Source organism: Synchiropus splendidus, chromosome 16 (assembly GCF_027744825.2).
Source record: "Synchiropus splendidus isolate RoL2022-P1 chromosome 16, RoL_Sspl_1.0, whole genome shotgun sequence".
NCBI classification, from domain to species: Eukaryota; Metazoa; Chordata; class Actinopteri; order Syngnathiformes; family Callionymidae; genus Synchiropus; species Synchiropus splendidus.
Window position 1 is genome coordinate 5,195,390 of NC_071349.1, and position 25,450 is coordinate 5,220,839.

Genomic DNA, 25,450 nt, shown 5'->3' on the forward strand with positions numbered 1-25,450 from the left:
TCAAAGAGCCTCCATGTTGCCCTAAAACCCACTTGACCCCACTCATGTTTGAGTTAATTGAAATAACTCCCAAAAGGATTAACTTTCAGAGACTGCAGCAACTTCACAAATGATGGCTCGCACACACAGAGAAAGAAAATCCCTGTCACTGAAAACATTAATTTTACCAAAGGTCATATCTTTTCAAAGAAATATAAAATGGGTAGTGTTAAAACAACATTTTAACACTAATGATATTTAAATCCAATAATATTTAGATAAGACAAGATGTCCATTGGTTGTCACAGCAGCAAAGTAAAAAACAAAAAAAGTGACAAGGGTCAGCTTTTATCAGGTGAGATTTCGCATCACCGTTGTTCCCAGCCTCAAGCTCATGTTGAACACGTGCTGGACAATCGCACTTATCTGGTCCAGACAGGATTTCAGAAGACTGGAACTGATGCTCTCTGGGCTTGTTGCTTTCTTTGGCTTCATCGTCCTCAGCTGGGTCCTCACCTGGTTTGAAAGTCAAGGACACGCTGGTGCAGGAAGGAGGAGTGTTAGTGTTTTTTTGTTTTTTTTCCTGCTTTGTTACAATTTCATCAGACAACCTCCATGGTATGTTTATATCCAAAATGAACTTGTCAAGCGACAAGGTTTATGGGGTTTTAGAACAACAATCGTGTCTGGATGATGATGATGATGATGGTGATGATGTGACCTATCAACTATTGTATGGTACAGAAAGTGACATTAATAAATATCTACCTCACACCATGTTGACTGTGGCTGTTAGTAGCTGTAGCTTTAGTGAATAATATTTAATGAAACGACAAATACTGCAGTATTTATGATACGGTTACGTCTCTGTCGAAAACGTCTTTACTTAGGAGATTTCATTTAACGAACAGAAACAGAAGGAAAACAGAATAAAACGATGAGAGAATTCCAAAGGTTAGATGATGCGTCGTCTCTGGATGTACCAGCTCATCTGGAGTCGGTGTTATGTGATGCGTTAGTGGCGCAAGAGCGAGAAAGCCACATGTGACGATCGCTTTTAGGCCTCATCGTGGCCCGTGCACCTTTAAATGACGCGTGCGGGTTTGAATTGGAGGGAGGGTCCGAGCCACGCACGCGTTCGTACGTACGTCCGTGATCAAGCCCGCGGCATTGTGCGCGTGCGCCTCCACGTCTGCACCCGCTGAGCGCTCCCTAACGCCAGCAGCGGCTTCGTGTGAGGCTGGAGCGCCGTGTTCGACGCACCTGCGCTGGTAGAAAGGAGAGCGAAACCAACGGTGGCCAGTTTTGGGGGACTTAAACCGCTTTGGACCAGTTTGGGATTTAATTCCTCCTCTATTGGGACTTTTATAGTTGGATTTCAATCGACTCCAGCTACTGGAGCTTTGAGCTGAGGTTAGTTGTCATTTTTCACGTTTCCACCTTTCATTTCAATTCCGCACGGAGAGATGTTTTCAATCTGGAATGTGGTGTTGACAATTTTCGAAGACTATTACGCTCGTTGCACTGGTGATTCTTGCGCTCGCCTCGACCAAAAAAGCAGAATATTGCCGATGGTGGCCTCAAAATTGTGTGACAGGCGCCTCGAGCGATGCTAGTGACAATACCAATCAACTGCAACCGCCCTCTATGCGACTATGTATTTGTCACATTATCTCATTCCAATTTTCGTTTATTTAAGGATGAATAATGAATGAGGCGCTCGCGGTGTCCTGTGTCCGCGCATTGTTCTCCGCTGCGGGTTCATGTTAAGATGTCAAACGCTCCCTGCGCGCACATCCAACACGCTCTTTAAAATATAGATGCTCGCGCTTCGATCCGGCGTGGAGCGATGTGACCTTGTGTTTACGCTGCTGGACGCCGTGGACCGGTGGGAGAGGGTGGGGGGCACGGGGCGGGGGCGCATTCCACCATTATACCCGATCTATAATAACCGATGCAGTCCGCTCCTCGAATCTTTATTATGAAACTAGTGGGCACTGACATGGTGATCTGTTTGTAAAGGTCATATTCTTATCACTATTCAAATTCAAACCAGCAAAAAATGCTGAAATTGGTATTTAAACGAATAAGTTGCTTGTCCATGTCGTCGTTTTCTCCGGGTAATTACGAATGTCTGCTGGATCAAATGGCGTCTACAGCAGAACAGAGGATCCTCTGCAGTACTCACTCGTTTATCGCTGAAGGATCCTTGCAAAAAAAAAAAAATCTCTGAATCGATGTGGTTTTTCGTTTGTCTTAAACTCGCCGCATAACTGAGGTTCGTTGTTGCGCGAATTATTGCGTTCATTTACTATTTAAATCCAACCACATATGACTACTTGGGATTGAACTGTAGGCCCTACAAATTGACATCTGATCACCCTTAGGCCTCTCTCTTTTATTTTTCTCTGACAACTTTGTGGAAATTCTAATGAATCTCGACCGTTCCTGACGACTTCATATGATTAGATTTATACACGAGGGGGATTCCTAATCTGCCGTGTATTTTTTTTTTTCGTTCCCACGAACAATCTTGAGGATGGGCGTGACCCAGCAAAGGGAATGCGTCTGTTCGCACTCCGCAAAACGGGCCCAAGTCACCTGTGAATGCTACCAATCACCGAGATGAGGAAAAACAATCCCCCTCTTTTCATTTACTTTCAACATTGCGTCACTTTATCGCACACCTGTGTAGGCCTCGGCGAGTGATCACGACTGCAAAGCAGTCAAGCATGAAACGAGGCAATTTATGTGCAAAACACACGTAAATGATGCGCCAAACCTTTCAGGATCTATTAATCTGTTTCGATCCTTGTATTTCAACGTCGCTTTCTGCTACTATCATAGCTGTCATGATCAATGTCGTTATTATTTGGATGCTTTGGGGAAATCGTCTCAAAAGCCAAGGGCTCTCAAGGTAACTGCTCTCCGTGCGGGGAGGCGCCAAATATTCCGCAGGATTTGGGAGGGAAAAGGACCCACATCGAATTATCTTTACTGGCGAAATTGGAACTCACTCCATTTTCCCCCATATTGAGGTGATAAGCTGCGCACCCCAATAGGTATACATTCGACCGCGTCCCAAATGCGAGGTGATTCGGGTCATCCGTTACATCAGACGAAATTTTCTGGACAAAAATGTGAAATGAAATGATGTGTCTGAGAGAGAGGCGTGTGTTCCACCCGCGGGTGTTCAAACACCCATCGAGCATGAGTGTGTGCGTGCACGCGCGTATGTTTGTGTGCGTGTAGACAGACGTGTGTGCATGCGCCCGTGAGTAGCTATTGAAGTGTGTGTCCGATGGTGGGTCTGGAACCTGTTTAGTTTCTATTTATTTATTTATTTGGTTCAGATCTGGCAAGAAGAAAAAAAGCATTTCATTCTCGATACACGACACCGTCGATGTTGTTCGCCGGACTGATGGAGCAAATATGTCGGCACGTGCAATAGTAGTCCCAGTAAATATGCTAATTGATGTACGACTCACTGTGCGTGTGTATCTGTCGGGATAGTGATGCGACTGGCTGCGCATCAATCATTTCATCGGCATGTGAATAAGTGGATGTTGCTCATTTTCTGATGCGATATTTTCATTTTATGCCACGATAAGGTTCGTTGTTTGCGTGCGTGTGCTCGCGTGTGCGGCATCGGTGGGAAACTGGTTACTCTGTGACTGGGTGATGTAATGCCGTGAAGGGTGCTGCAGCAAAACCACACAGACCGGAGAAGGCGTGTCATGATGCCCACGCCGCACCAGCATCACTCCCCCATAATAATGCACACCCATCTACCAGCAAAACAGGCTCGGAATTAATTCCGTATAGCAATGCATGTGGAATAAAAACATAAAAAGCCAAGTTATAATTCAGCCTCTTCATGTAGTTTGCATCAGTTTCCCCCCCTTTTTTTATTCGTAGAACTGCCGTAACAGTTACTGCACTTCAAAAATGAAGCGTATAAATACGCAGTCATTAAAATTTCTAAATAGATATGGAGTTGCTGCTTATGCATATCAAACCAAGGAAGGCAGTATACTACACCGGGATTTTACCGTTGCTGATCGCTGCTGTACTGGGGTAATCTAATAATCGCTCTCAAGTGAATATATATATATATATATATATATATATATATATATATATATATATATATATATATATATATATAAATTTTCCCATTAATGTTGATTGCTTCCTAACTGCACACTGTTCAAACCGATTTGTAGTATTCACATGCACTCTTCATAGCTTTTCTAAAATTAATAATAATACATGAGGGCGTCATACTGTTATTATTATTATACATCAGTTCACTTGATGTGCTATGTGAATCATATAATGGCAATAAGGAAAAGGAGGAAAAGTGCATGCGTAGAGTGGGTGGGGTCCATTAAAGATGTGCCTTGCCCTCATACATCTGTTCATGTAGAGGCCCATGGTAGTAATGCCCATGGCAATATAATAATGGGACATAAATGAAATGTCATTTTGGGGAAGAAACCACTTCCTGTTTGTCACATTCTTCTCAGGGCTGCCTGTCCGTTGTCTGATAGTTGCTGCATGTCAATGTGCATTGGAGAGCGATGAACACACGCACATGTGCATGGCAATTGTCAAACTGTGCAATAAGTTGCTGCGTCAACATGTTCGCTAAAACTGGGTGCCTGGGCATTTGGTTTTCTTCACCAACCTAGTCCCCAACTACCTATAGTCCCCTTCCATTTCACCTTGCTTAAATCAGATCTACTTATGTGCTTATATACAACGTATTAATCTTAAGTATCATGAATGTATTGCTTTTTTAATGATTTGTATGGTAATTCTGACTTTTTATTATTATTATTTGTCGTAGTAGTAGTGAGTTAGGTCATTTAATGACAAGTTATTTTTTCATTTTCTGAATATTATATATATACTCAAGCTGAGTCAATAAGCTTCGTCTGTGTGAGATCCACCTAAGATGGAGGATAGTTGCTATTCTGTTTACCTCAAAAGAAAAGGTGGCTCTTTAAGGGGGGGCGGAGGGGGGAATGGAAATGGGTCTGGTCCTGCTGGGGCGGTTCATAAGACGCATGAGTGGGAGTGGATGAGGTGGAACAACCCTCCCCTCACTTTCTGTCACTGCATTTCGCTCTCTTCTCACAGCCTTAGGTTGTCACTCCTTCATCCATGCCGTGGTCACGGTTCACTATCTCGACCAAATCTGTTTTGGGGTGTATTATTGAGACAGCCAAATTACCTCGAAATCTGTAATTCTCAGTCATGATTGAAATTGGGTCTGTCCTTTAGAGATTACCATCCAATGAGATGTGGACGACATTTTGTCTCCGCAATACTGCCTGTGTGTGTTTCTGTGCGATAAGTGCGCGATTGAGGCACCTGCTGAAACATTAACTGGCAAGTGGCCTCCATTTAAACACAAGGGCCTACTGCTGCTGCCTTTTATTTACACACGCACACACACGTACGCACGTACACACACAATAATACCATCCGGAGTGCAGCAGCCTTTTGTCAGTGTGTGTGTATCTGGACTCGTCCCTGTGGTGTTCGTGAAAAGGGCCTTTCACAGAGAACAATGATGCATGCCGTTTAGCCTTTTAACCCCCGACGTCCTCTACAGTCCAACAAAAGACAAGTCCACACACACTCGCGCACACACACACCACTGAAAATGATGCTGCATGCATGCGTTTTTCACACACCGAGCGTGTTGCACTGCAAAAACACTCTCAAAGCCCTCTGCGTCTGTGCAGGGATGTGTGTGAAATCTGATAAATGGCCTCAAGCAATGTCACTGGTGAGTCCAACATGATTCTGGCAGTGTTCATGGAGCACCTGGGAGTGTGTGTGTATTTGTCGCACAAGCTCTCGTCTACCTCTCCTTTATCCACCAGGCCCTTTACTTCACTTCAGTTGTTTCAGGTTGCGTACATATCGGATGTCCAACTACTCAGCTAGGCCAATTTGATGCTATGCAGTGATCATATATATATATATGTATATATATATATATATATATATATATATATATATATATATATATATATATATATATATATCTGATAAACACTAATTTTGATTCTTTTTAACCTGCAGGCATCAGATTCGCCTCTGCAGCAGTGTGATAACACTGTCCATTGTTCCAGATGCTGGGATTCTGTTCGACTGAGTAAAGAAATGTGGGTTAAGTGGAGGTAAATCATTGGTTTCCACTCTCAGAGCTACTCTGTAAATATTGCAAATGTGTTTGAAATATGCATGCATAATGATTTTGTTTTTGTATATCTACATGCATTCTCATATTGATGTGTGAAATCTGTGCATTTTGAAACCAAATTCTTGAAATAACTGTTTGTTAAATCAAACCCAGCGAAAATAAATTAAGGCGCAGAGAATGTGCTTCTCAGAATCTATCGGAATATTTTTAAAGAGGTTCTTAATTCAGAAACCATATTTTTTCATGAAACCATGTTGGGTTTTATCAACACAGCTACTAAAGGAGACACGACTTCAGCTCTGTGAATGGTCGTAAACAATTGGAATTTATTTTTTTATCACATACGTTTTACAGAAATATTCAAAACAACATTCTGTAGTGTACGTTTGATGAAATTATTTGAGATGAAACCTTGATTCTAATTCATGAAAAAGAGTTGATTTTAGAGAAACAGCGAATATGATTTTTTTTTCATGGATTCGCAATGTCTTCTTAAAAATGCCATTTATGCAGTTGCTTGAGGCAATATTTTCTCATTCTGTACTGTTGCAGACCAAGTATGTGTCCTGCCTAAGGAGAGGAAATTAACCTTCAAGTGTGCAGGTGAATCACACTGGTGATTTATTGTATACTGTGATTTATTACCCACACATACATATGTATTCATTTATTCAAATAGTATAACTTTGCTTGCTCCTGTTGAGGCACAGCAGGAACTGTAAATATTTTGTCGTCCATTATTTGGTATATTTACAAAGATTCCTGTGAGATATGTGCAAATTAAATAGACATAGTTTACACTGTTGGTGAAACGTGCATTCCATATGATTTATGAATACACAAGGACTGCGGTGCTTGCTTGGTTTCTCAGAGAGAGTTTTCGTCAGAGATAAAAACCTGGTACACATTACTGAAGTGGTGTTGTTTAATGTGCTTGAGACATGACAAAGAAATGACAGAAATTAAGTCTGGAAAAATAAGGTAAATAAGATGAGTTTGAGATATTTTCCAATGTTTTACTTCAGCCCCAGCGTAGTATGAATGTCTATCCTACTATCCCCAGTTTTCCAGAGTGTCTCAGCACATGGACGTCCTACTTGCATGACAACAATGAAACTGACAAGGGCCAAATATTCATCTTCACTATAACATTTGTCACTGAGACAAATCCAGGCAACAGTCCCAATCACACAGCATTAGTACACAGTCCCTCAGCTAATCCTAGCTGAGAATGCAGATTGCAGAAGAATGCAGTACTGTCATTAGTGTAGGGATTGGTGATGGACACTTTTTTGTCGGACAATTAAAAGCTACATTACGAACCTGCTGCCACAGTTACATTTTCTGAGCAAAAGACATACATTTGGCATCGAAATGTGGGAAGACCTTTCAGTCTTGTGAAAGAACGGACATTCAAATCAAATGGGTTTTGAGCTATAAGTGTCTTATTTTTCTCATCTCTACCATAGCAGTTGCTGCCTAGCTACTAATGACCCATTTGTTTTGTTTTAGTAGCAAGCTTTGGTGAGGAAAGTGGCTCACTCAGAATAATATACTGTCATTCTGTTGCATGTGTTTGACCCACTACTTCCTGCCTTCAAAACGCCTTCTGTTTTTAGGCCATACTGTTACTAACATCTTAGCATTGCTGGTATCTGTCTCCAAAATCAACATGACATTTAAATTAATGTCAAAATGGCCAAATCATTGTATTTCCCATATCATATTTCTCATACCACAATATGGTCACCAGATATCGCCATGTTTTGAATCTGAGAACTGAAAAAAAAATGAAACTGTAAACGATGAAACTAAAAGTGTGCCATTTCAAAATAGAGCATGTGTATTCTGTTGACGCAGGAGTATCTGAGAATTGAGCACATTTATTCAACTAATCCCCACCACGGTGAAATGAAAGCCACCATTCCTTCAGAATTATGTTTTTTTTCCTCTAGTGTTTTTAGATGAACTCTCACGTGATCACACATAATAAAAGGCAACAAATCTTGAAGGTGGCCAAGATTCTGGTGGTTTTCGCGGAAAAATCCAGACAGACACATCACAATTACTACTGACTGAAAAACGACTGGGACAAATTTATGGTTTAACCAGAAAGAAGCGACAGACCAGGTGAGGAATTCTGCAGGTTCCAGAGACATTCACTGCTCATGATTAAAACAAGTGCTTTTATTGTCATTGATTCAATAAATGTCAAGATATTCTCACTTAATTCCTTGGTTCACATCATGATTGACTACATTCCATTCCTGTTGGGGGCAGGGAGGAAATCAGTGTGCTCCACCTCTATTTGAGAAATTCCTCACAGAAACCCTTATTAGACCAGTTGTTCAGTAGTTTTGGCTGAGAATTTGCTGAGGACGCCAAGGTGACCTATTGTAGGGGACAGGTAAAAAAAACGAGTAGATGATGTCAGTGGAAGAACACTGGGGTCGTATGAGAAAAAGCATAGGGAGGTTGCTGATAGGACTGCGGTCACATGCAGAGCGTAGCTCGAATAAGGCAGTAGCTCAATTTAGTGGCCGAGTCTGATTGTGTCATGTTCTCTCATGTTTACATGCAGTGCAGTGAAAATCGTGGTAGTTCACCTCCGTGACAAGGGGTGATGCTTGAAGTTCTTCAGTCCTTCCAGTTCCTATGGCCGTAGAGGAAGAGCAATCCAAGTTGGCAGGTGGCAAGAAGCAGTTTCAGACTATAATATTGAACAATTTAGGCAGGGATCGTGCTGACTGAACTAGTTTCACTTCAGTATCGATTGCAATCAATTTTATGGGTTATAAGACATTAGACCATGATGCGTCTATTAGTTTGTTTTCTTCCGCTGTGTAGCTGAAGCTTTCCACAGCCACACATCACTCCACTACATTCCAGCTTGGTCAAGCTATTAACCGCATGCAGGTCGTGTCGTCCGACAAAGAAAAATTCCAATTTCTCCCAAGTAGTCGGACTGTGCTGTTTACATGCATTTTCAATTCCAAATCCAGTTAGGTTTCAGGTGCCATCATGTAACAGCAGCCTATGATGATGTGAAGGTGTGAGCGAACCAAGTGGAACCAACCACTGGAGGTGGCCAGTCAGAGGACCTTGATGGATGTCAATTGATAAAATATATAATGTTTGGATTTTACTAACCTCATCTGATGGGAAGACAGCTACAGAACAATTCCTTATTTCCTCCAGAATAAATGTACTGTCATGTCAAGGCAAGAAAATAATAAATAATAATGATCATAAATGTGGCAAAACTGGCTTTCAAATCCATGTACAGAAAACATATCCTTCAGTCAAAAATTGACAGAACAATAAGAAAAAAAAATAGCATTGCCAGTTTCTCCTAGAGTAACAAGAGGAATGTCATGCTGAATCTTAAAGCACTGTGAAGAAAGCCGTCTGTCCCTCCAGTGCCGTCATCAGATAAAGGGCATTCTGACTGGCCGGCTGATAGTGGAGAATAATGAGACTAATTTACTCAGCTGATGACTGATAACTCCAAACAACCTTTCAGGAGGAGAAGAAAAGCAGTCATATCAAAGGCACATTTTTATTAAAACGAGTGAGTCTTTAATACAGGCTCGCCATCTGCTTAACTAAGATTGAATTTCCTCCATTTTAAGTGATCCTGAACGTGTGCTGTAAAATACTCTGCATGTAATTGGAGGTAATGGCAGCACAGCTACCATGGCTGTTCAGATCCTTTAGGGACACATCTTGGCGACCATGCGGTCTTTTGTACCGTCCTTTTAGACCCCTCAAGCTTTCATGTCAACTAAGTTGTATTGAAAATTGTTTACGCCATGTCAGTATAAAAAAATGTGTTTAGGATCATTATTTGTTGTCCTTAACTTTATTTACGCAGATTAAGAATGGAATAATCCATTGTTTTTTTGGGGGTTTTTTTGTGCCGACATATTGCACTATTGCGCGTTTTCATGGTTGAATACATACTAATGGACCCTCTTTCCCCTCCCCCTCCCAATTTCTCTGTTTCTGACAGTGATGGAACATAGAGAGGCTGGCAGATTGCTTGTCTACCACTGGACAACATGAAGGAGGACATCCCATTTTCCCTGATAGCCAGAGGAGTCGGGTCTGACCTTTCACCATGACTGACATCATCTGTTTTGAAGTTTAAAATCTACCAGTGTACGGAGAAGGAAAACAGACTGCCTCACAGTTAATGGATGATATTCTTGTGATTTGCTCGAAGACTGTTAGCAACCCATGACTGTTCTCCTACGACTCCCCAAGTCACTTTGAAAATCATATTTTTTATAAGAAATATTTATTTAAGTATATCTGACGTGAAAAATATTGGACAACTTCTTGGATTCGTATATTTTTGCCAAAATGGATCTTGTAGGTTTTTCTATCCAACTGCAGATATTCCTCAGCGCATGTATGGGACTGGAGTTTCTTGGCATGCCAGGCCAGTGGGCACGCTACCTCCGCTGGGACGCCAGCATTCGCGGTGATCTCAGTTTCCAGTTTAAGACCGACGTGTCTGAGGCCATGCTGCTGTACTTTGACGACAGCGGCTCTTGCGACTTCCTGCAGCTAGCCGTGGTTGAGGGTCGTTTGCAGCTGCGCTTCAGCATTGACTGTGCTGAGACCACTGTGGTGTCTGACAGGCGGGTGGACGATGGTGGCTGGCACTCTGCTGCTCTGAGCCGGTATAACTTGCACACTGTACTGGCGCTGGATGGCCAAGCCCGAGGGGATCAGGTGAGGCCCCAGCGTCAGTTCATGAAGATTGTCAGCGACCTGTTCGTGGGTGGTGTGCCTCTGGACATTCGCAGCGGAGCGCTCACGCTACCCAATGTGCGGGACCTGCCACCTTTCCGGGGCACAATCACGGACCTCAAGTATGGCTCCAATAAGCCTCAATTCCTGGGAAGCTTCAAAGTGCAGCTGGAGTCTGAGGGCTGGTGTACCGACAACCCATGTGAGAATGGAGGCATGTGCATGGTGGTCGATGGAGAACCTGTCTGTGACTGCTCCAAGACTGAATATAAAGGCCGCCTCTGCAATGAAGGTAACACAGATTCATTCATGACATGAGCAGTGACACCCGCTTCAATAGTTTCCATTACACATTTGACAAGGTACAGCATGTGCTTCACGTATGACCTTAACAGTTGTCAGTATTCAGAAATCCTTTTGTCTCCTTTTTCTGACCAAACATTTTCAGTGTACTTTGAAGGTAGTACCAAATGGCCAGTTGCATCATATCCATCTAAATTGTAATTTTATAAAGTTTATATTCTGATATATAAATAAGTATGAATTATCCAGTGACACTTGGTTTTCCTAGTGTGACATATGTGCTGAAAAAAATAAAAAATAGAAACAAAATACATCACGACATATTCTCACAAACTCGTGTTAAATCATAATAAATAATAAATAAAACAAAATAACAGCATAAATCATTCTTCACTTAACTCTTCTATTGAATTTTATAAAATAAATATTTCTGACCGATTGTTTGGGTGGTCGTTGTGAATGGCAATGCTTTCCACATGAATGGTCCATAGATCTGCTTATTTGACACAAAGTAAATGTCTGCGGTTAACTATTCTGAGTCTACAGGAAATGAGACTGATTCAATCCCGCAACATGAGTCACCCAGACTGTTTTGTCTGAACACACAGGGAAGTTTCACAATTTAAAAAAAAGGTACCTAAAATAATGGTCTCACAGATTCAAATGTATTGCATTTCAATTGTTGGCTTTTTTGGCTTTTTGCCACGGGTCACCACGTAGAGCAGTGCTTCACCTGAGAGAGAGAAAGTTTAAAGGAAAGCGGTGACCATCTGAGCAACAGAACTTATGGCGATGACATGAGAATAGTGATATTTTCAGTTTTATTTGTAACTATTTCTGTGTGGCATACAACTTTTAAAGCCTGTTAGCCAGTAAATTACTTAAATTCATTGCGATTTTATGTACTGTTTAAAGTTCTAAGTTCTTCTGCATCAGGGACACATTCAGCTCTGTTCTTACTGAACTGCAATGTCATTTAAATAATTCTTGAGTCCGACATTACCAGAGACACCCCACTTCTTACTTTTGATATGTATTTTCCATTTTGTTCAAGTGTGTGCACAAAGTACGGATGCTTCATGAAATTATATATTAAGAGTTACTAAAACCATATAAACAAACCTTAGTTTGTTGTCATCATCAATGGTCGCCCGACGCCGAGTCTACATTGATGCATTATGAGTGAGACTGTTGCGCTTTTTATTTCAAATATGCGATTACACTCAACCAAGAAGAAACACTGCTGGGAAACCAAAAAGTGGGGGTTTATTTTATTTGACTTTGACTTATCATGTGGGCCAGGAGGGAACAACCAAAGTGTCGCACCTGATCTGAGCACATCTAAATACGGTTGATAAGTGGTCCTGTTTAGACTGATAAGAACGCCTCAAGAGAAAAAGGCCCTTCTTCAGCTCCCTTTAGTTCCACCTATTCAGCATTTAAACACCTTTCCTCACAGGTTGTTCTGATAATTCCCAAAAGCCTCGGCTTGGTTTTTAAACAACAACCTTGTGTGGTGGACTTTAAAGGTCAGAGCGATTTTTTCCTAAAATAATCATCTGCTTAATTATTCACAATCAATACACATTTCTTAAGAACCTGTGAGGAGCGAACAACAATCTCAACAAATCAATAGCACTTAAATGAGAAAACACAATAGTTCTTTTTCTGCCTCCTAATTGATTCCGACCGGACATCATTAATCCAAATAGTTTTTTTATATTGTCAACATCGGTTTTCTGTCTAGCATTCACCAGCTGAGAATTTACAGCAAATAACAACCCAGTGACATAGGGCAGTCAAATCTGGAAATCAAGATTGTAGTGTTTTCCTTTAACTCAGCATTGAAGCATTGAAGAACCGAAACCGTAGTCCTCATTTGTCAGTCCTGACTAAAAGTTTTTATTGGTTGTGATTTAATAAGGTGAAAAATAGTTAATATGAGGAAGCAACTCCAATGGCAACATTTTCACAATGTGCACCTCTTAAGTTGTGAAGTAAGGTGGATGATTCTCATGTCAGTTTTGATGTTGGAAATGAGACATTTCCCTCCTCAGACAGTCTTAATGACGTGTGACCAGCCTCCAATATGTGTTAATGATAAAAACAGAAGAAGCCAGTTCAAAATAAATTTGTCTCAATGAATGATTTCAAACCATGTGTTGTTCAAACCATGGCAAGACTTTCTTACGACAACATGACCAATTTCTGCCTGAGGTGAAGATTGGCCATGTGGAGGAGGTTTCAGTTGGTGTGAGATTTAGTGTAAATGTGGTCTTAGAGCGTAACATGAATCCAGTTCTACCATTTGGCAACCTAAGGGATCAAAGAAAGGTCTCGTACATCGGTCTCATACATCAGTCTCTCCCAAAGAGTGCAGTCCCTGGCAGCATGAAGGCATGTTTGCTTTAGCAACACCAGGCATTCACGGCACATGCTCGCACACACGGACCTCCTCACCATCCGGCTTCTCAGCATGTCGATGAGTGACTCAGTGAGGTGTTGGTACAGGAGCACCGGTGACCGTTGTGGGCGGAAAGGCCGCTTTTCCCAACCTTGCTTAACAGCATCTACACTGGGATGCGTTCCCACTGTTTATGCGCCTGGTTCTCCCTCTTTGCCCGGCTGCCTTCTGTAAACTGCTGATAGGTGAATGGAAGCAGCAGATTGTCGATTGTGGAGAGATAAATAACCGGCTTAATGAGGCTAGCTCATGTCGACCGGTACATGGCCCCATGTTTGAACGCATTTGAATGAGGAACAAGTATCTTTTACATCTCCTCATGGAAACATTAATGAGTGTTTATGCAGAAAAGGAACATTAAAGAAAGAATGATGACAAGTGTTTGAGTGCCCAACTAACCCAAAACAAAGTTGTATGTTACTAAAATGAAGTTTAGAAATATAGCTAGGCAAAATTGAGTTACGTGCAAGTGACTTGGTGTTGTTACGCCCGTCCTCATCAACAACATTTCCAGAATAGAATGCAAAATTGGTCCAGTGATAGCTAGACCTTTTAGCATTTTCTTATTGGTCGTCTCTTCCTCATCCCACCCCTCTGCCAGCAGCATGTGCGGTGGAAGATCAGATTATTTAAAGGCATGTATTCAAAAGCTCAGGAGTGACATAGTATGATGATTGTCCGGCCCAGTAACATACTATGCAGAATCGGTTTCATGAAGCTAAAAAAAAACAAGTTCTGGAAAAACATGTTTTATCTTAGCCACCTTCCTGAAACAGATGTACACAATTAGAACCAAGTTACTCGTTTGGCATGTCGATCTCATGGCTGTTGAAGTGGGAGTGAACATAATCTATTCGTGATGAGTCTGGTGATTTAATACGATCTCAAAATGAACTGGAAATTTAGCACGCATCTTTGTGAGTGCGTGGGAAGAGGAGCACCGCACACCATGCAGCAAGTGATGGCCCAGTCGACACATCTGCATATCTGTATTGTACTGACAGAATGTGACTGAATCCATGTCATCTCTTCACGTTGGTAGATCGTCAACATCTAGTTGAACTTGATGTAATGACTCTCACCTGACTCTCACCTGACTCTCACCTGTCTCTCACGGCACACTGGTTGAAAATCAATGCTCTAAAGAACACACTAGAAGAAAAGAAACTGTTGAGCAAACCCCTTACTGTCATCACAGACTGCCACACAATGTTGTTTTGGAATACTGCAATCCTGAAAAACTAGTCGTAAATTGCATTATTTGGCCACCAGAATTGCATAAACCACAGACGCACAAGGCAGGTTAAGGTGGAGGCGACAGGCCCATTGTGGAAACTTGATCGGGAATGCTAGAAGATTAAAAAAAAAAAAGAAGAAGAACGTGACCAACCACTAATTCAAACCAGTTGTTCAGCTTGGTGGAAATTTTGAATCTTTGCTGCAAAAGGACTTGACCAGCTCACAGCCAATCCATATTGTATCTATGCTGGCACCAGAGCAGCGTGAGAGATCAAATTAAAGTGCAACTTGACCCTAAACCATGAGAAGGCCGTGAAAGAAGAGGGTGGGCTCTGAGACATCGGGGGTAAAACCAATCGCTCCTTGTCATTCATCACGCTACAGAGACTGCCCTCAAGTATAAAGGTTTTATTATCAGGGGAGTGACATCAGGAAACATGTATTAAATGTGAAAGCAAAGGTGACTACATCAGAACCAAAGATATTCTATGCTATCCCAGCCACAAGTCACACAAAACACCTTTGTGTTTCCATTATTTTGTCCAACCCCTGTACATGTACACAAGTGACTTTTACTGTTAGTCAAAATAGAGACACAAGGTGGATGGACTCTGGGCTTATGACACTTGACAAAATTGTTCTTATTTTCAGAGTTCAGTAGGTGGCACTGCCAATGTAAAAGACCATGTGCTGGTTCATTGAAATGGTTCATTACATCTAAAGATTTTTGAGCAGAGAGCGTGACACTATAGTTTCTGCCATGGTCTAGTCCACCAGCTGCATGCTGCCAGCCCGTCGCAGGGGCAGATGGAATGAGCGGTACCTCCTGGCTGATCCCCCACCCACCCATATGGTCACATGGACATGGTCAGTTGAGAGAGCAGGACAGTTTTGAAATATGATGAAAACAGTAAAGTTGCCTTTCAACAGCGTTTCTGTCGCCTTGTTCATTTGGAGAAACAATCTGCCGTGATTCTGAGAGAAAGTCGACTTAAATATCTATCCAGCACATTGTGATTCATCCCTGGTGGTAATCCACTTTACTCTAATCCTCCTGCTATCCTCAACTCACCCTTTTCAGCATATTGAATTAACCAAGCTTCACAGTCTTACCTAAGTGATGTGTCCACTGATGGATCCAGATGTTTGAAGGGGAGAGAGCTTCCCCAACCTGTCTGGATGACACTATGCCGTCTCACATGATGAGCATGAGGCATTTCTGAATGTGCAAGTCACTGAACACAGTGACTTGAGCATTCACAAGGTGAACCATTGACCACTTAGGGGTGGATGGTGTTGAGGTCCTTGGAGATGTTTTACAGCAAGAATCCTGAATCCTCTTCACGTCAGTACAGTGCAGGATATATGTCTGTAATGTCCACGTAACTTATGCTGTCAGCACACTGCTCCACTATTTCACTGAGATAACTAGGATGTCGAGTTCAAATTAAGTCGGGCATATTGCATGTGATATATTGGTCACAATTCTGTGGCACATTCGGCCAATACATATGAGCAGTTTTCTGTGCCCCTAGCTCATGTAAGGAAAGCACCGTACTGTTTTATTTATAGCCACAATCTCCAATAGACGACAATGATAATCTCCAAAATCCAAAAGTAATTTCATTCTATAATTCCACCCAAATCTGCACTTGATGTTGTCTTTCCACAAGATCTCCTCAGTGTTTTAACCAAGATTAGCAAGAGTTCACTGACAAACAGCTCTTTTTACTCCCATCGTACCCATTGATTTCGAGTTATGGATTTGTTTTTGAGCTAATAAGAGGAATCACATTCAAATTCTCGTCTCGCACAAAATATTGGAGTGGTATAAACATGAAATAAGGGTTCTCATAAAATCACATAAAAACACATAGAACCATAGGCCTAGATTTTTAAAGATCTAAATTAATATTATTAAAATGACAGACAAAGGCTTAGTATAAAAAAGAGAAAGAATGTCTGGATATTTATTTAGGGAATGCATACGGATGAACAAAATCCTGGTCCCTCACGTTAAAACATTATATTTTTTCATCTGAAGATTATGCCACTGAATAATTGCAATAAGAGCTGAATCGTGGAATCTGCCAGTAATTCTTTTCTCTGCTCGTGCATGCACACACACACACACGCACACATGCTGAGCTAATCTAGTTAAAGCCTGGATCCTCTTGTGTTCTTTATAAAACATTTGATTTGGAGGAGATTTCTATTGAATTGAACTTTGTGCAAAAGCTCCAATGAAAGGAATGCTCTTTTCAAAAGGAGATTATGCAGATTATGTACAGACAGACTGACAGGCACATACATAGATCCGTGCACCTTGTTGAGATGACCAACTGGCACAGTCTTTGCTCAAACAATTTACCTGTGCATTCTGACTTAACATTTAATGTTTATAAAATTGATGACCTTATGCCTGACTTTGCAATAAATACACAAGTAAGTCAGAGGGGCACCATGTTACACACCTCTGATTTCTATTGTTCATCCTTTGTTTTGGTCTCTTCCTCTATTGCACTGGAGCATTAGCATTAATTCCTTGTACTTTTGCTTTTAGCCCCAGTTTGTCTTCTGGACATTGACTGTTTGCATTACTGTTCTCATGAAGCGTCTTATTTTACCCCACCCCATATCAGAACTGACGTCGGGTGCTGTTTCATGACCTTGAGATGAAATGATGGATTTCAAAATATATCATGATGCTCTATCACTTGTGTTTTTCACATCATTGGTTATCATTGGTTATATTTAACAAAATATTAAGGCATAAAACAAAGACTGTTGACCAAAAATGACTGAGAAAAATTAATTTCACTGACTGTATGTTGTATAGATGTTTGTTCATGTTGCAACTCTTAACTATATTGGTGTTGACATCATCTGCAATTCTCTCCTGCCATGGAGATTTTAATCTCAATGACAGTTGGTTAGATCATTTGCTGTAATTCACAATGTGTTAGATATAGTTCTGTTTCCTCCTTTCACAGGCGCTGCTTATGAGCATACACATGGCTGCGCCCAATGCCAGCCCTCTGTATGGGTGTTAAAAGTGTTGCACTATTTGCATGACATACAACATGCAAGCATCAAAGTGTGTTTCTAATGTTTGCTCTCTTTGCTTTGTTTCCTGTTCCAGAGGTCAGCAGCAAAATTCCAGGTGAGTTTTGATGAGAGTAACGTCATAAGATTATTTATCATTAATAAATGAATGCACATATCTTCAATAAAATAATGCCTCAGTTATTGGATAAAAATGCAGCGACCTTGAAACTCCATTGTAAAGCAGTGAAAGAGGGCAAATAACAATTATCATATGAATCTTTGCTTAACCATCTGACATTACACAGGCTGGGAGTGTTACTCAAGTGGCAAAGCAATTGATAGAACAAAGCCCTGACAGACTTTGTGTGTGATTATTTAGCACTGTTAAAGATGGAGACATGGATTCATATTTGAAGTTGATCATCGTATTTAGTTTATTTTGTATTTTACTGGCGCCTCTTCCTGCTCACAGTGCTTAGGAGCTGTTGACGTTATACGATGCCATGCTTTCCCTCTTGGAAAAATCATGTCATCACAATACCAAAGTGTATTGGCAACTAAGTGTTGACTCTTCTTTTTTTCTGCTCCTTCCTCACTAAAAGGCCTTGCGCATATGATGGCAGAACAAGGTATGTCTTTTCTCTCTCAGCTGTTTCTTTGTTGTGCCTGGATGATTTTAGTTTGCTGTGATAAACAATGTGTTGTTTATCTGCTCTGCCCTACAGATTCATAAAGCAGTGACTAAAAACACAAATAATAGCTGTCCAAGTTTGAGACAAATAACAGTCAAGGTTGCTCACTGTGAGACAAGTTGTCACCCGCCGACGCCAATATCCCTAATATTGCAGGATTGTTGATTTTGTAGACACCAATCCAGCAAACATAGTTTAGTGATGCCGAAACCAGATTCTAAAGTGGAATGGTTAAAGCAGAGATGTGACCAAAAAGCGTGCAGCACAAATCCCCTCCATAAGCATCACCCTACCAACGTTTGTTTCAAATGTGTTGCGCTACCAATGCGTAAACATGCGATGCTGAAGGCTGCCTTTTTTGTCAGTATAGGACACAAAAGGCAACTTTTCCAGTGTTAACATATAAAGCCATGGGAGTGAGGATGTGTACTGTGTACACTGTTGTGACCAAGGATGATGCAGAAGTCAGCCGTCTGCTTTGCATGTTGACTCATTAGGATTTTCAACTGCAGCATTTCCTGACACCGTGGCCAGCGTTTCACAGAATGACCCGCTCTCATTCCCAAGAAGTCAAATATAATCTATTTTCAAACGTGCTTTTTCATTCTATGTTGACAAAGCAATCAATTCGCAGTGCATTTTGACGCATACAGTTGGCATATCAATGTTGCACATTCGTGGCATATATAGCACTTTATGTGATTCTCCCCATTATGACCGTTTGAGATGCTTTATACACCAAGTGACACAATAAAGTAGCGCCAGCTAACCCCAACCCCCATCTTCCTTTTACATGAAGTGCAGCCCATGGCATCTACAGAGAAAATGTGCTACTCCCAAAAGAGAAATATGACCTGATAAACTTTCAGAAGTTGTATCTGAAGTTGTATCCCATTCCTTTAACTCCGCCATGGCTGTATTTTATTTAAACTTAAATTATTTCAGGCTGCTATAAGAAGAATCAGAATCAGCTTTATTGCCAATGTCAGAGAGGATTCCACCAACTAGTAAAGTGCTTTGGTACATCAGTATGTTTCTTCGGAGTTGCCCTTACAACCCAATCATTGTTGCTATGATCTTGGCAACTGGAACATCACATAGTCAGTTCTCATGAAATTGCTCTGAAAAATAATCCTTTTAATATACAAACTCAATGTTACTGAGGTCACTGTCAAAGGATTCTGCTGGGCAGAGTTTATTAACTAACTGGAGCACATCTAAGACTTTATACGTTTAAGTGTGTGTAATATTTTCCCGTTTGACCAAACATATTAACAATAATGAAATGTTTGACGCATCCTCTTTCTCTCCTTGCCTCTCCTTGGCTCTTTTGCTGCGGCCTGCCTTCTCCGACTCTTCTAGCTAAAAGCAAAGGTACAGCTTTTTCCAAATCTTTCCTTTTCCGACTGTATGAAAAGCGCCGCCTGCTCTGTGAGTGTTTTTGAGCAGTGCTGTGAAATGTCCTGTGTGTGTACTGCTCTGTGATTTCCTCATCTCCTGTGTAATGGCTCTGAGCGGGCACTGCAAGGATTAAGACATTAATTAAGACAACCTTAAGTGAAGGAGAAAAGAAAATCGTTGTTTGCTTCTGCGTTAGTGCGTGTGTGTGTTGCCACCGAGTGTTCAAACGCGGTAAGAGTGTTTGTATTTTTTGTTCAAGTCAAAGAAGAAATCCCATTTCAGAAGAAGAAACCTCTCCAACCTTTAAGTATTTTATTAAACCAACTGTTTTCTTCTTAGCCTTCTCACACTGAGTTATAATGGTTTAAACTGAACACATGTCAGCCCCTCCCTCTCCAGTTTGTTGGCACTTGACCCAATGCCTTTCTGTCACAACACACGGACTGACAACATTCAGGCAAAACAGACCAAATTTGACATGTCTTTGACATTCTTCTCTGTGTCAATCAAGTTTTTGCTCTGTGCATTTACAGGCTTGCTGCACAACATAGAATTGGTCCTATCTTGCAGATTCAAGTCTTTTCTAATGATATTGGGCCCCTGTGAAGCACTGCCTTATATTTACTTTTGTATGTACATAAGCACTGGCCATTGAAAATGCTTTGTTTAGCGGGAGTTGAAATGTTGTTTTTCGGCAACCACGCCCACTCTGCTGTCATTGGTCAGCAGCCACGGGTAGGTTCTACAGTTGTTGTTTGGAACTCCTCTCACGTGAAAAAAAACATGATGCATTCAACAATAGTACAACTCAATGTAGCAATATTTTTGCAGTTATAAGAACAATTTTCACGATCCATTTCACTGTTAGAACCATCCTTCCAACAGAGCATTTTTTTTTCTGCACAGACAGATGGGGGTGTGGGTGAGCATTGGTGCAGCATTTCTGGAGTGCTGACACTCAAACGTATAATCAAGAACAAGGAGTCAAGAACACTCAATATGACATTGGTCAGTTCATGATCAATCAACACTAAACTAACTTGACTGTCGTGTGTTGATCACTGATCTGATCCAGTGTAGGTGACATTTCTCGCTGTGATGGAGGCAGTGTCAAACAAAATGTAGCGCCACATTGAGCTTTGCTCATGTAACTTCTCGTTCATGGGATTTCTGACTGGGGAGAACTTTACTGTTTAATGATGCAGCACTTACTGCACCAGGTAGTGGAATACAAGATTTGAAACATCTGCATAAGTCAGAAAATGTGGAAATGGAGGGCCTGAAAGGTCTTCTTTGGCGCCTTCTCTCTCTTCAGTTTATAAAGCATCTACATAGTATTTTGGCTGTCATCCTCAACAACATACACCTGCTCACACGCCCCTACCGCCATAAAAAAACTTGAAGACAAAATAATTCAGACACTGGATGCGCAGCTCTTATCAGTCACTCCTTTGGTTATTTAATCAGCAGACTCTTGGGAAAGAAGACTCTGCAGATGTCTCAGGACTTTACTCTGTGTTCAGCTCTATATTTACCTATGACAGTTGATCTTTGTGTAAGTAAATACTCGTATGCCTACTTGTGTCCTCACACATGGTTTACCTCCAACAGTGTGTGAGAAGATCTCAGACATAAATGGGATTCCTCGGTGCTTTACCTGTCACTTTCTCTCCTGCATTTCTTCCTGGAGTGAGACTGAGGATATTCAGCATCAGACATCCTGTCACATCCTGTTAGTTGTACGTGAACATTAAACTGGGAAGACTGCAGAGATGTACACAGGTGGCTTATACTTGTAAAGCGCGCTTCAATTTCCCTCATTTCATGTGTCTACACTGATACTTTTATGTTGCATATCCACATAATGTCATGCTGTTTGTTATATATGTTTGTTTTATATATATATATATATCACTCCTGCAGCACACCTCACCACTCACTGTCCTCAAAATGTCTTCCATAAACCTTACGTTTTTATCTCCTAAGCTCCTTTTACATTACCAAACTTCATGTCAAAGACATAATGCAGTGCAGTCACTATTACCTCAATTCTCAATAATACCAGAAAAAGGTTTGTACAAAGACTAAATACATTCCTAGAAAAAACTACTGAATCTACTACTTAGTAGATTACTTACTATCTACTGAATGATAGACAGTTCGGATTCAAAAGTGGCAGATCGACTGCCATGGCATTGCTGAGTCTAACTGAAGACATAACAGCCGCAGGTGACCATGAAAAGAATGCAATTGGAATATTTCAAGATTTTAAAAAACGTGACACCATTGACCAAACACGGAACACGGAAAAAGAAATGAAGAAAATTACAAATACACAGATGCACAGATACAAACAGACTTTCCCTAAATGTGGGAAAAAAAATAAATTAATGGTCTTTTCCATTCGAAATGTGGACAGTAACTTATCTTTGACAATTAATGGTGAAAAAGTTTGGAACGAGAATGAGAGGTGGAATTTCCTTAACTTAACCCTCCAAAACACATAGCTAACCATGACTCTGAACCAAACTGAAACCCAATTATAATCACCTCATTATTTTGAAGTCTTCATCCTCAAATTGAGGTTTGGACCTTTGGGGACCGGCAAAAGGTCCCCACGAAGACATAGGGTCCCCACGAGGATCGTGTTTTATCAAGAATTGGTAGGCGGTAAAAACAAGCACACGCACACACACACTCAAGTTCACAAAAATAAGGAAAGTGGGAATGAGAGGCAGCCATCATAAGAACTGTTCTTCACACTGCTCCTTTCAATCTCTGTATCATGTAACAACCCATATTGACACAATTGTATGCAGTGTATTATTCACGAAGCTAAGTGATAGAATAGTTACAAAACAGTCATGCAGCCCGTCACGTAATGTTTGAAATGTCTGCATTGTAATATTCATCCATGTAATTGTACAGCTGCTCGTGATTGATAACCTCTTCTGGCATCCACATCTCTTTCCCACATTTTTGTGGCATGACTTATTTGTTGGATCCTGTTCTGCTGTCCTGATCTCCTCCCTTGTTCTTAAGAATCCGTACCAGAGAACTTCTCTTCCATTCCTCAGGCATCCTCTTAGATATCAGTTGTATAAAGCGTCTCTCTCCTAAACATTTTCAAACTTCTTCTTGGATGATTTCTTTTTATCTATTCTTTTACCTTGCTAATCCCCTGATCAATCATCCTTGTCAGTTTCTGCCCTCCACTCTCTCTTTGTTCATCAGTTCTCATCAGTTCAGTTCGCTCCTGAATATGTCTTTCTCCCTTTCCTTGTCATCCTGCCTCATACAGCGCCCTGTGAGCCACTGCTCCCTGCACTCCTGTCTGCTCTCCTCATTTCTCTGCTTATCACACCTACTTTGCTTCCTGTCGTTCCAGGATCATATCTTGAACCTCTTCATTTCACCCTTGTCCTCCCCCTTCAACAACGCTGCACGTTCTCACTCATGTGATGGTTCTTCCATCCAAAGCCAAATTTAACTTGCCCCTGAACTCTGAATGGCAACACAACACAATTTAATGTAGGGATGCTCTGATCGATCAGTCACTCATCATGATCAGCCGATAACAATGTGATCGGTGAATGAGCAGAATCCCGCTCAAGCTGCCAGTAAGTATATATTTCAATGACATAGCAAAGTCTCAAGAGATTCACCAAACTGCAACGTCTGACATCAGATTAAATGTTATTCAGTTGTCCATCTGATGTAATAGTTGCTGCATTCTGCAAGGTTTTTCTATTTTTTTCCTCCTTGAGGTATATAAAAACATGTCTGAATTAAAATGATTTAAGGGTTCATTTTTTCACACCATGTACAGAAGGGCTCATCATTTTCATTACAGATCGGTCATCGGTGGTGACTGGTACTCTGGCTGATCGGTACACGGCAGCAAAAATCCCAATTGTCCCTTTATGTTGAGCTGTGTCTACAGTTTTTACCTCTTCATTGTGACTAATCTCATCTTGCAGACCTTTCATCTGTCCTGTCACCACCTCACAGCCAACTATCTTTTAGTTTCTTCTCTAGAAATATGTCTGTCCTCAGCCTTATCCAAAACTTCCATTCTATTTATGAAAATAGCCATCTGTTGAAATCCTGCTTCTCTCCATCAGGGAAATGTCTTCTGTCACATCATTGAGTTTGCTCCTGAACTTGTCTTTCTCCGTCTGCTGACATCCAATCTGTCAGGCAGTTGTAGAACTCATATTAGAAATGAGCATGATGTTTTATGCTGGCTGCCCTCCCTGAAATAAACTTAATATTTTACAGCTTTATAAAACTTTACATCATGCCAGGCCTGGACCTGGATTTAATCATACGCCACCATGTAGTATTTAAAAAAAAATTAAAAACTTGAGGTCGATACTGGGATTGAAAGTATCTCCTAATCTAACCATCTCATAACCTTATATAGGCATAGTCTTGGGGTTATTTCGCATGCCAACTTTAAGATAGGTTGTGATTTATAAACTGAAGCAGGCATAGGCCATGTGTATGCAACTTATTTGTCCATTTCTAGTCCTATGTTTCCTGCGTAAGCCAACCATAATGTGCTTTTCTATGCACATGCACATATGTTTTATAAGTGAGAGCGTACATCTGGAGTTGGCCTTACATTTATGACAATAAAAATAACTCACTGCAAAAAAGTATAGCTATCATGCTTTCACGACAGACCATACAGCTTTTTTCAATGCATGGAACATTGCACAGATGGAAATAGAAACGCCAGAGGAGGTTTAGCATTTTGCATATGGGAATTGGAGGTTTCACAAGCCGTACCAACAGGTCCCGAGGTCTGTTATAAGGTGTTATCTTGTATTGGTATTCCTCATTCTCAATTGGCCTAAGTGGCTAGCGAAAATGGTTGCTTTGTGATCCTTGATAAATTATCAGACATATTTGTTAAGCAAACACACACACATTCACAAAATGAATTGCGACCAGTTCTCTTCTATCCCTATGGTCCAATTGCCCAGGAGCAATCTGCAGAACGCTCCCAAGATGACATTTGAAAGAGGAGGTTGGAGGGCTGGGGGAGCGCGAACATGCTTCAGGGTAAGAAAAACACGGCACAGATCTGAGGACTGATTACGCCCAGATTCCAGGCGACAACATTTCCCCACCCCCATAGATAGGGATGACAGAGCAGCGGAGAGAGAGTAATAGAAGAGGGACGGGACCGATTAGGGGAATATGCTGGTTATCATAATTAAAAGGAAGTGCATTTCGTCCTCCTCCCACGGATCTAAGCCAGAGGCGATGTGTGAGGTTCAAAAGCGCACTGAGGTTTAGGAAGCAGAATGGGTTCCACTGCCCCATTGTCTGTCTGTC

At 41.2% G+C, this 25,450-nt stretch overlaps 1 protein-coding gene across 1 annotated transcript in view; it reads left to right on the forward strand.

Annotated features, from left to right (window-relative positions):
* Positions 1–1,112: 1,112 nt before the first annotated feature.
* Positions 1,113–25,450, forward strand: part of nrxn3a (neurexin 3a) — a 101,833-nt gene continuing 77,495 nt past the window's right edge. Inside the window, 7 exon segments of the mRNA XM_053845832.1 lie at positions 1,113–1,392; positions 6,079–6,176; positions 6,752–6,802; positions 10,212–11,249; positions 18,106–18,126; positions 18,614–18,640; positions 20,066–20,077. Of these exon segments, the coding sequence (XP_053701807.1) occupies positions 10,565–11,249; positions 18,106–18,126; positions 18,614–18,640; positions 20,066–20,077 (745 nt within the window). The 5' untranslated portion in view covers positions 1,113–1,392; positions 6,079–6,176; positions 6,752–6,802; positions 10,212–10,564.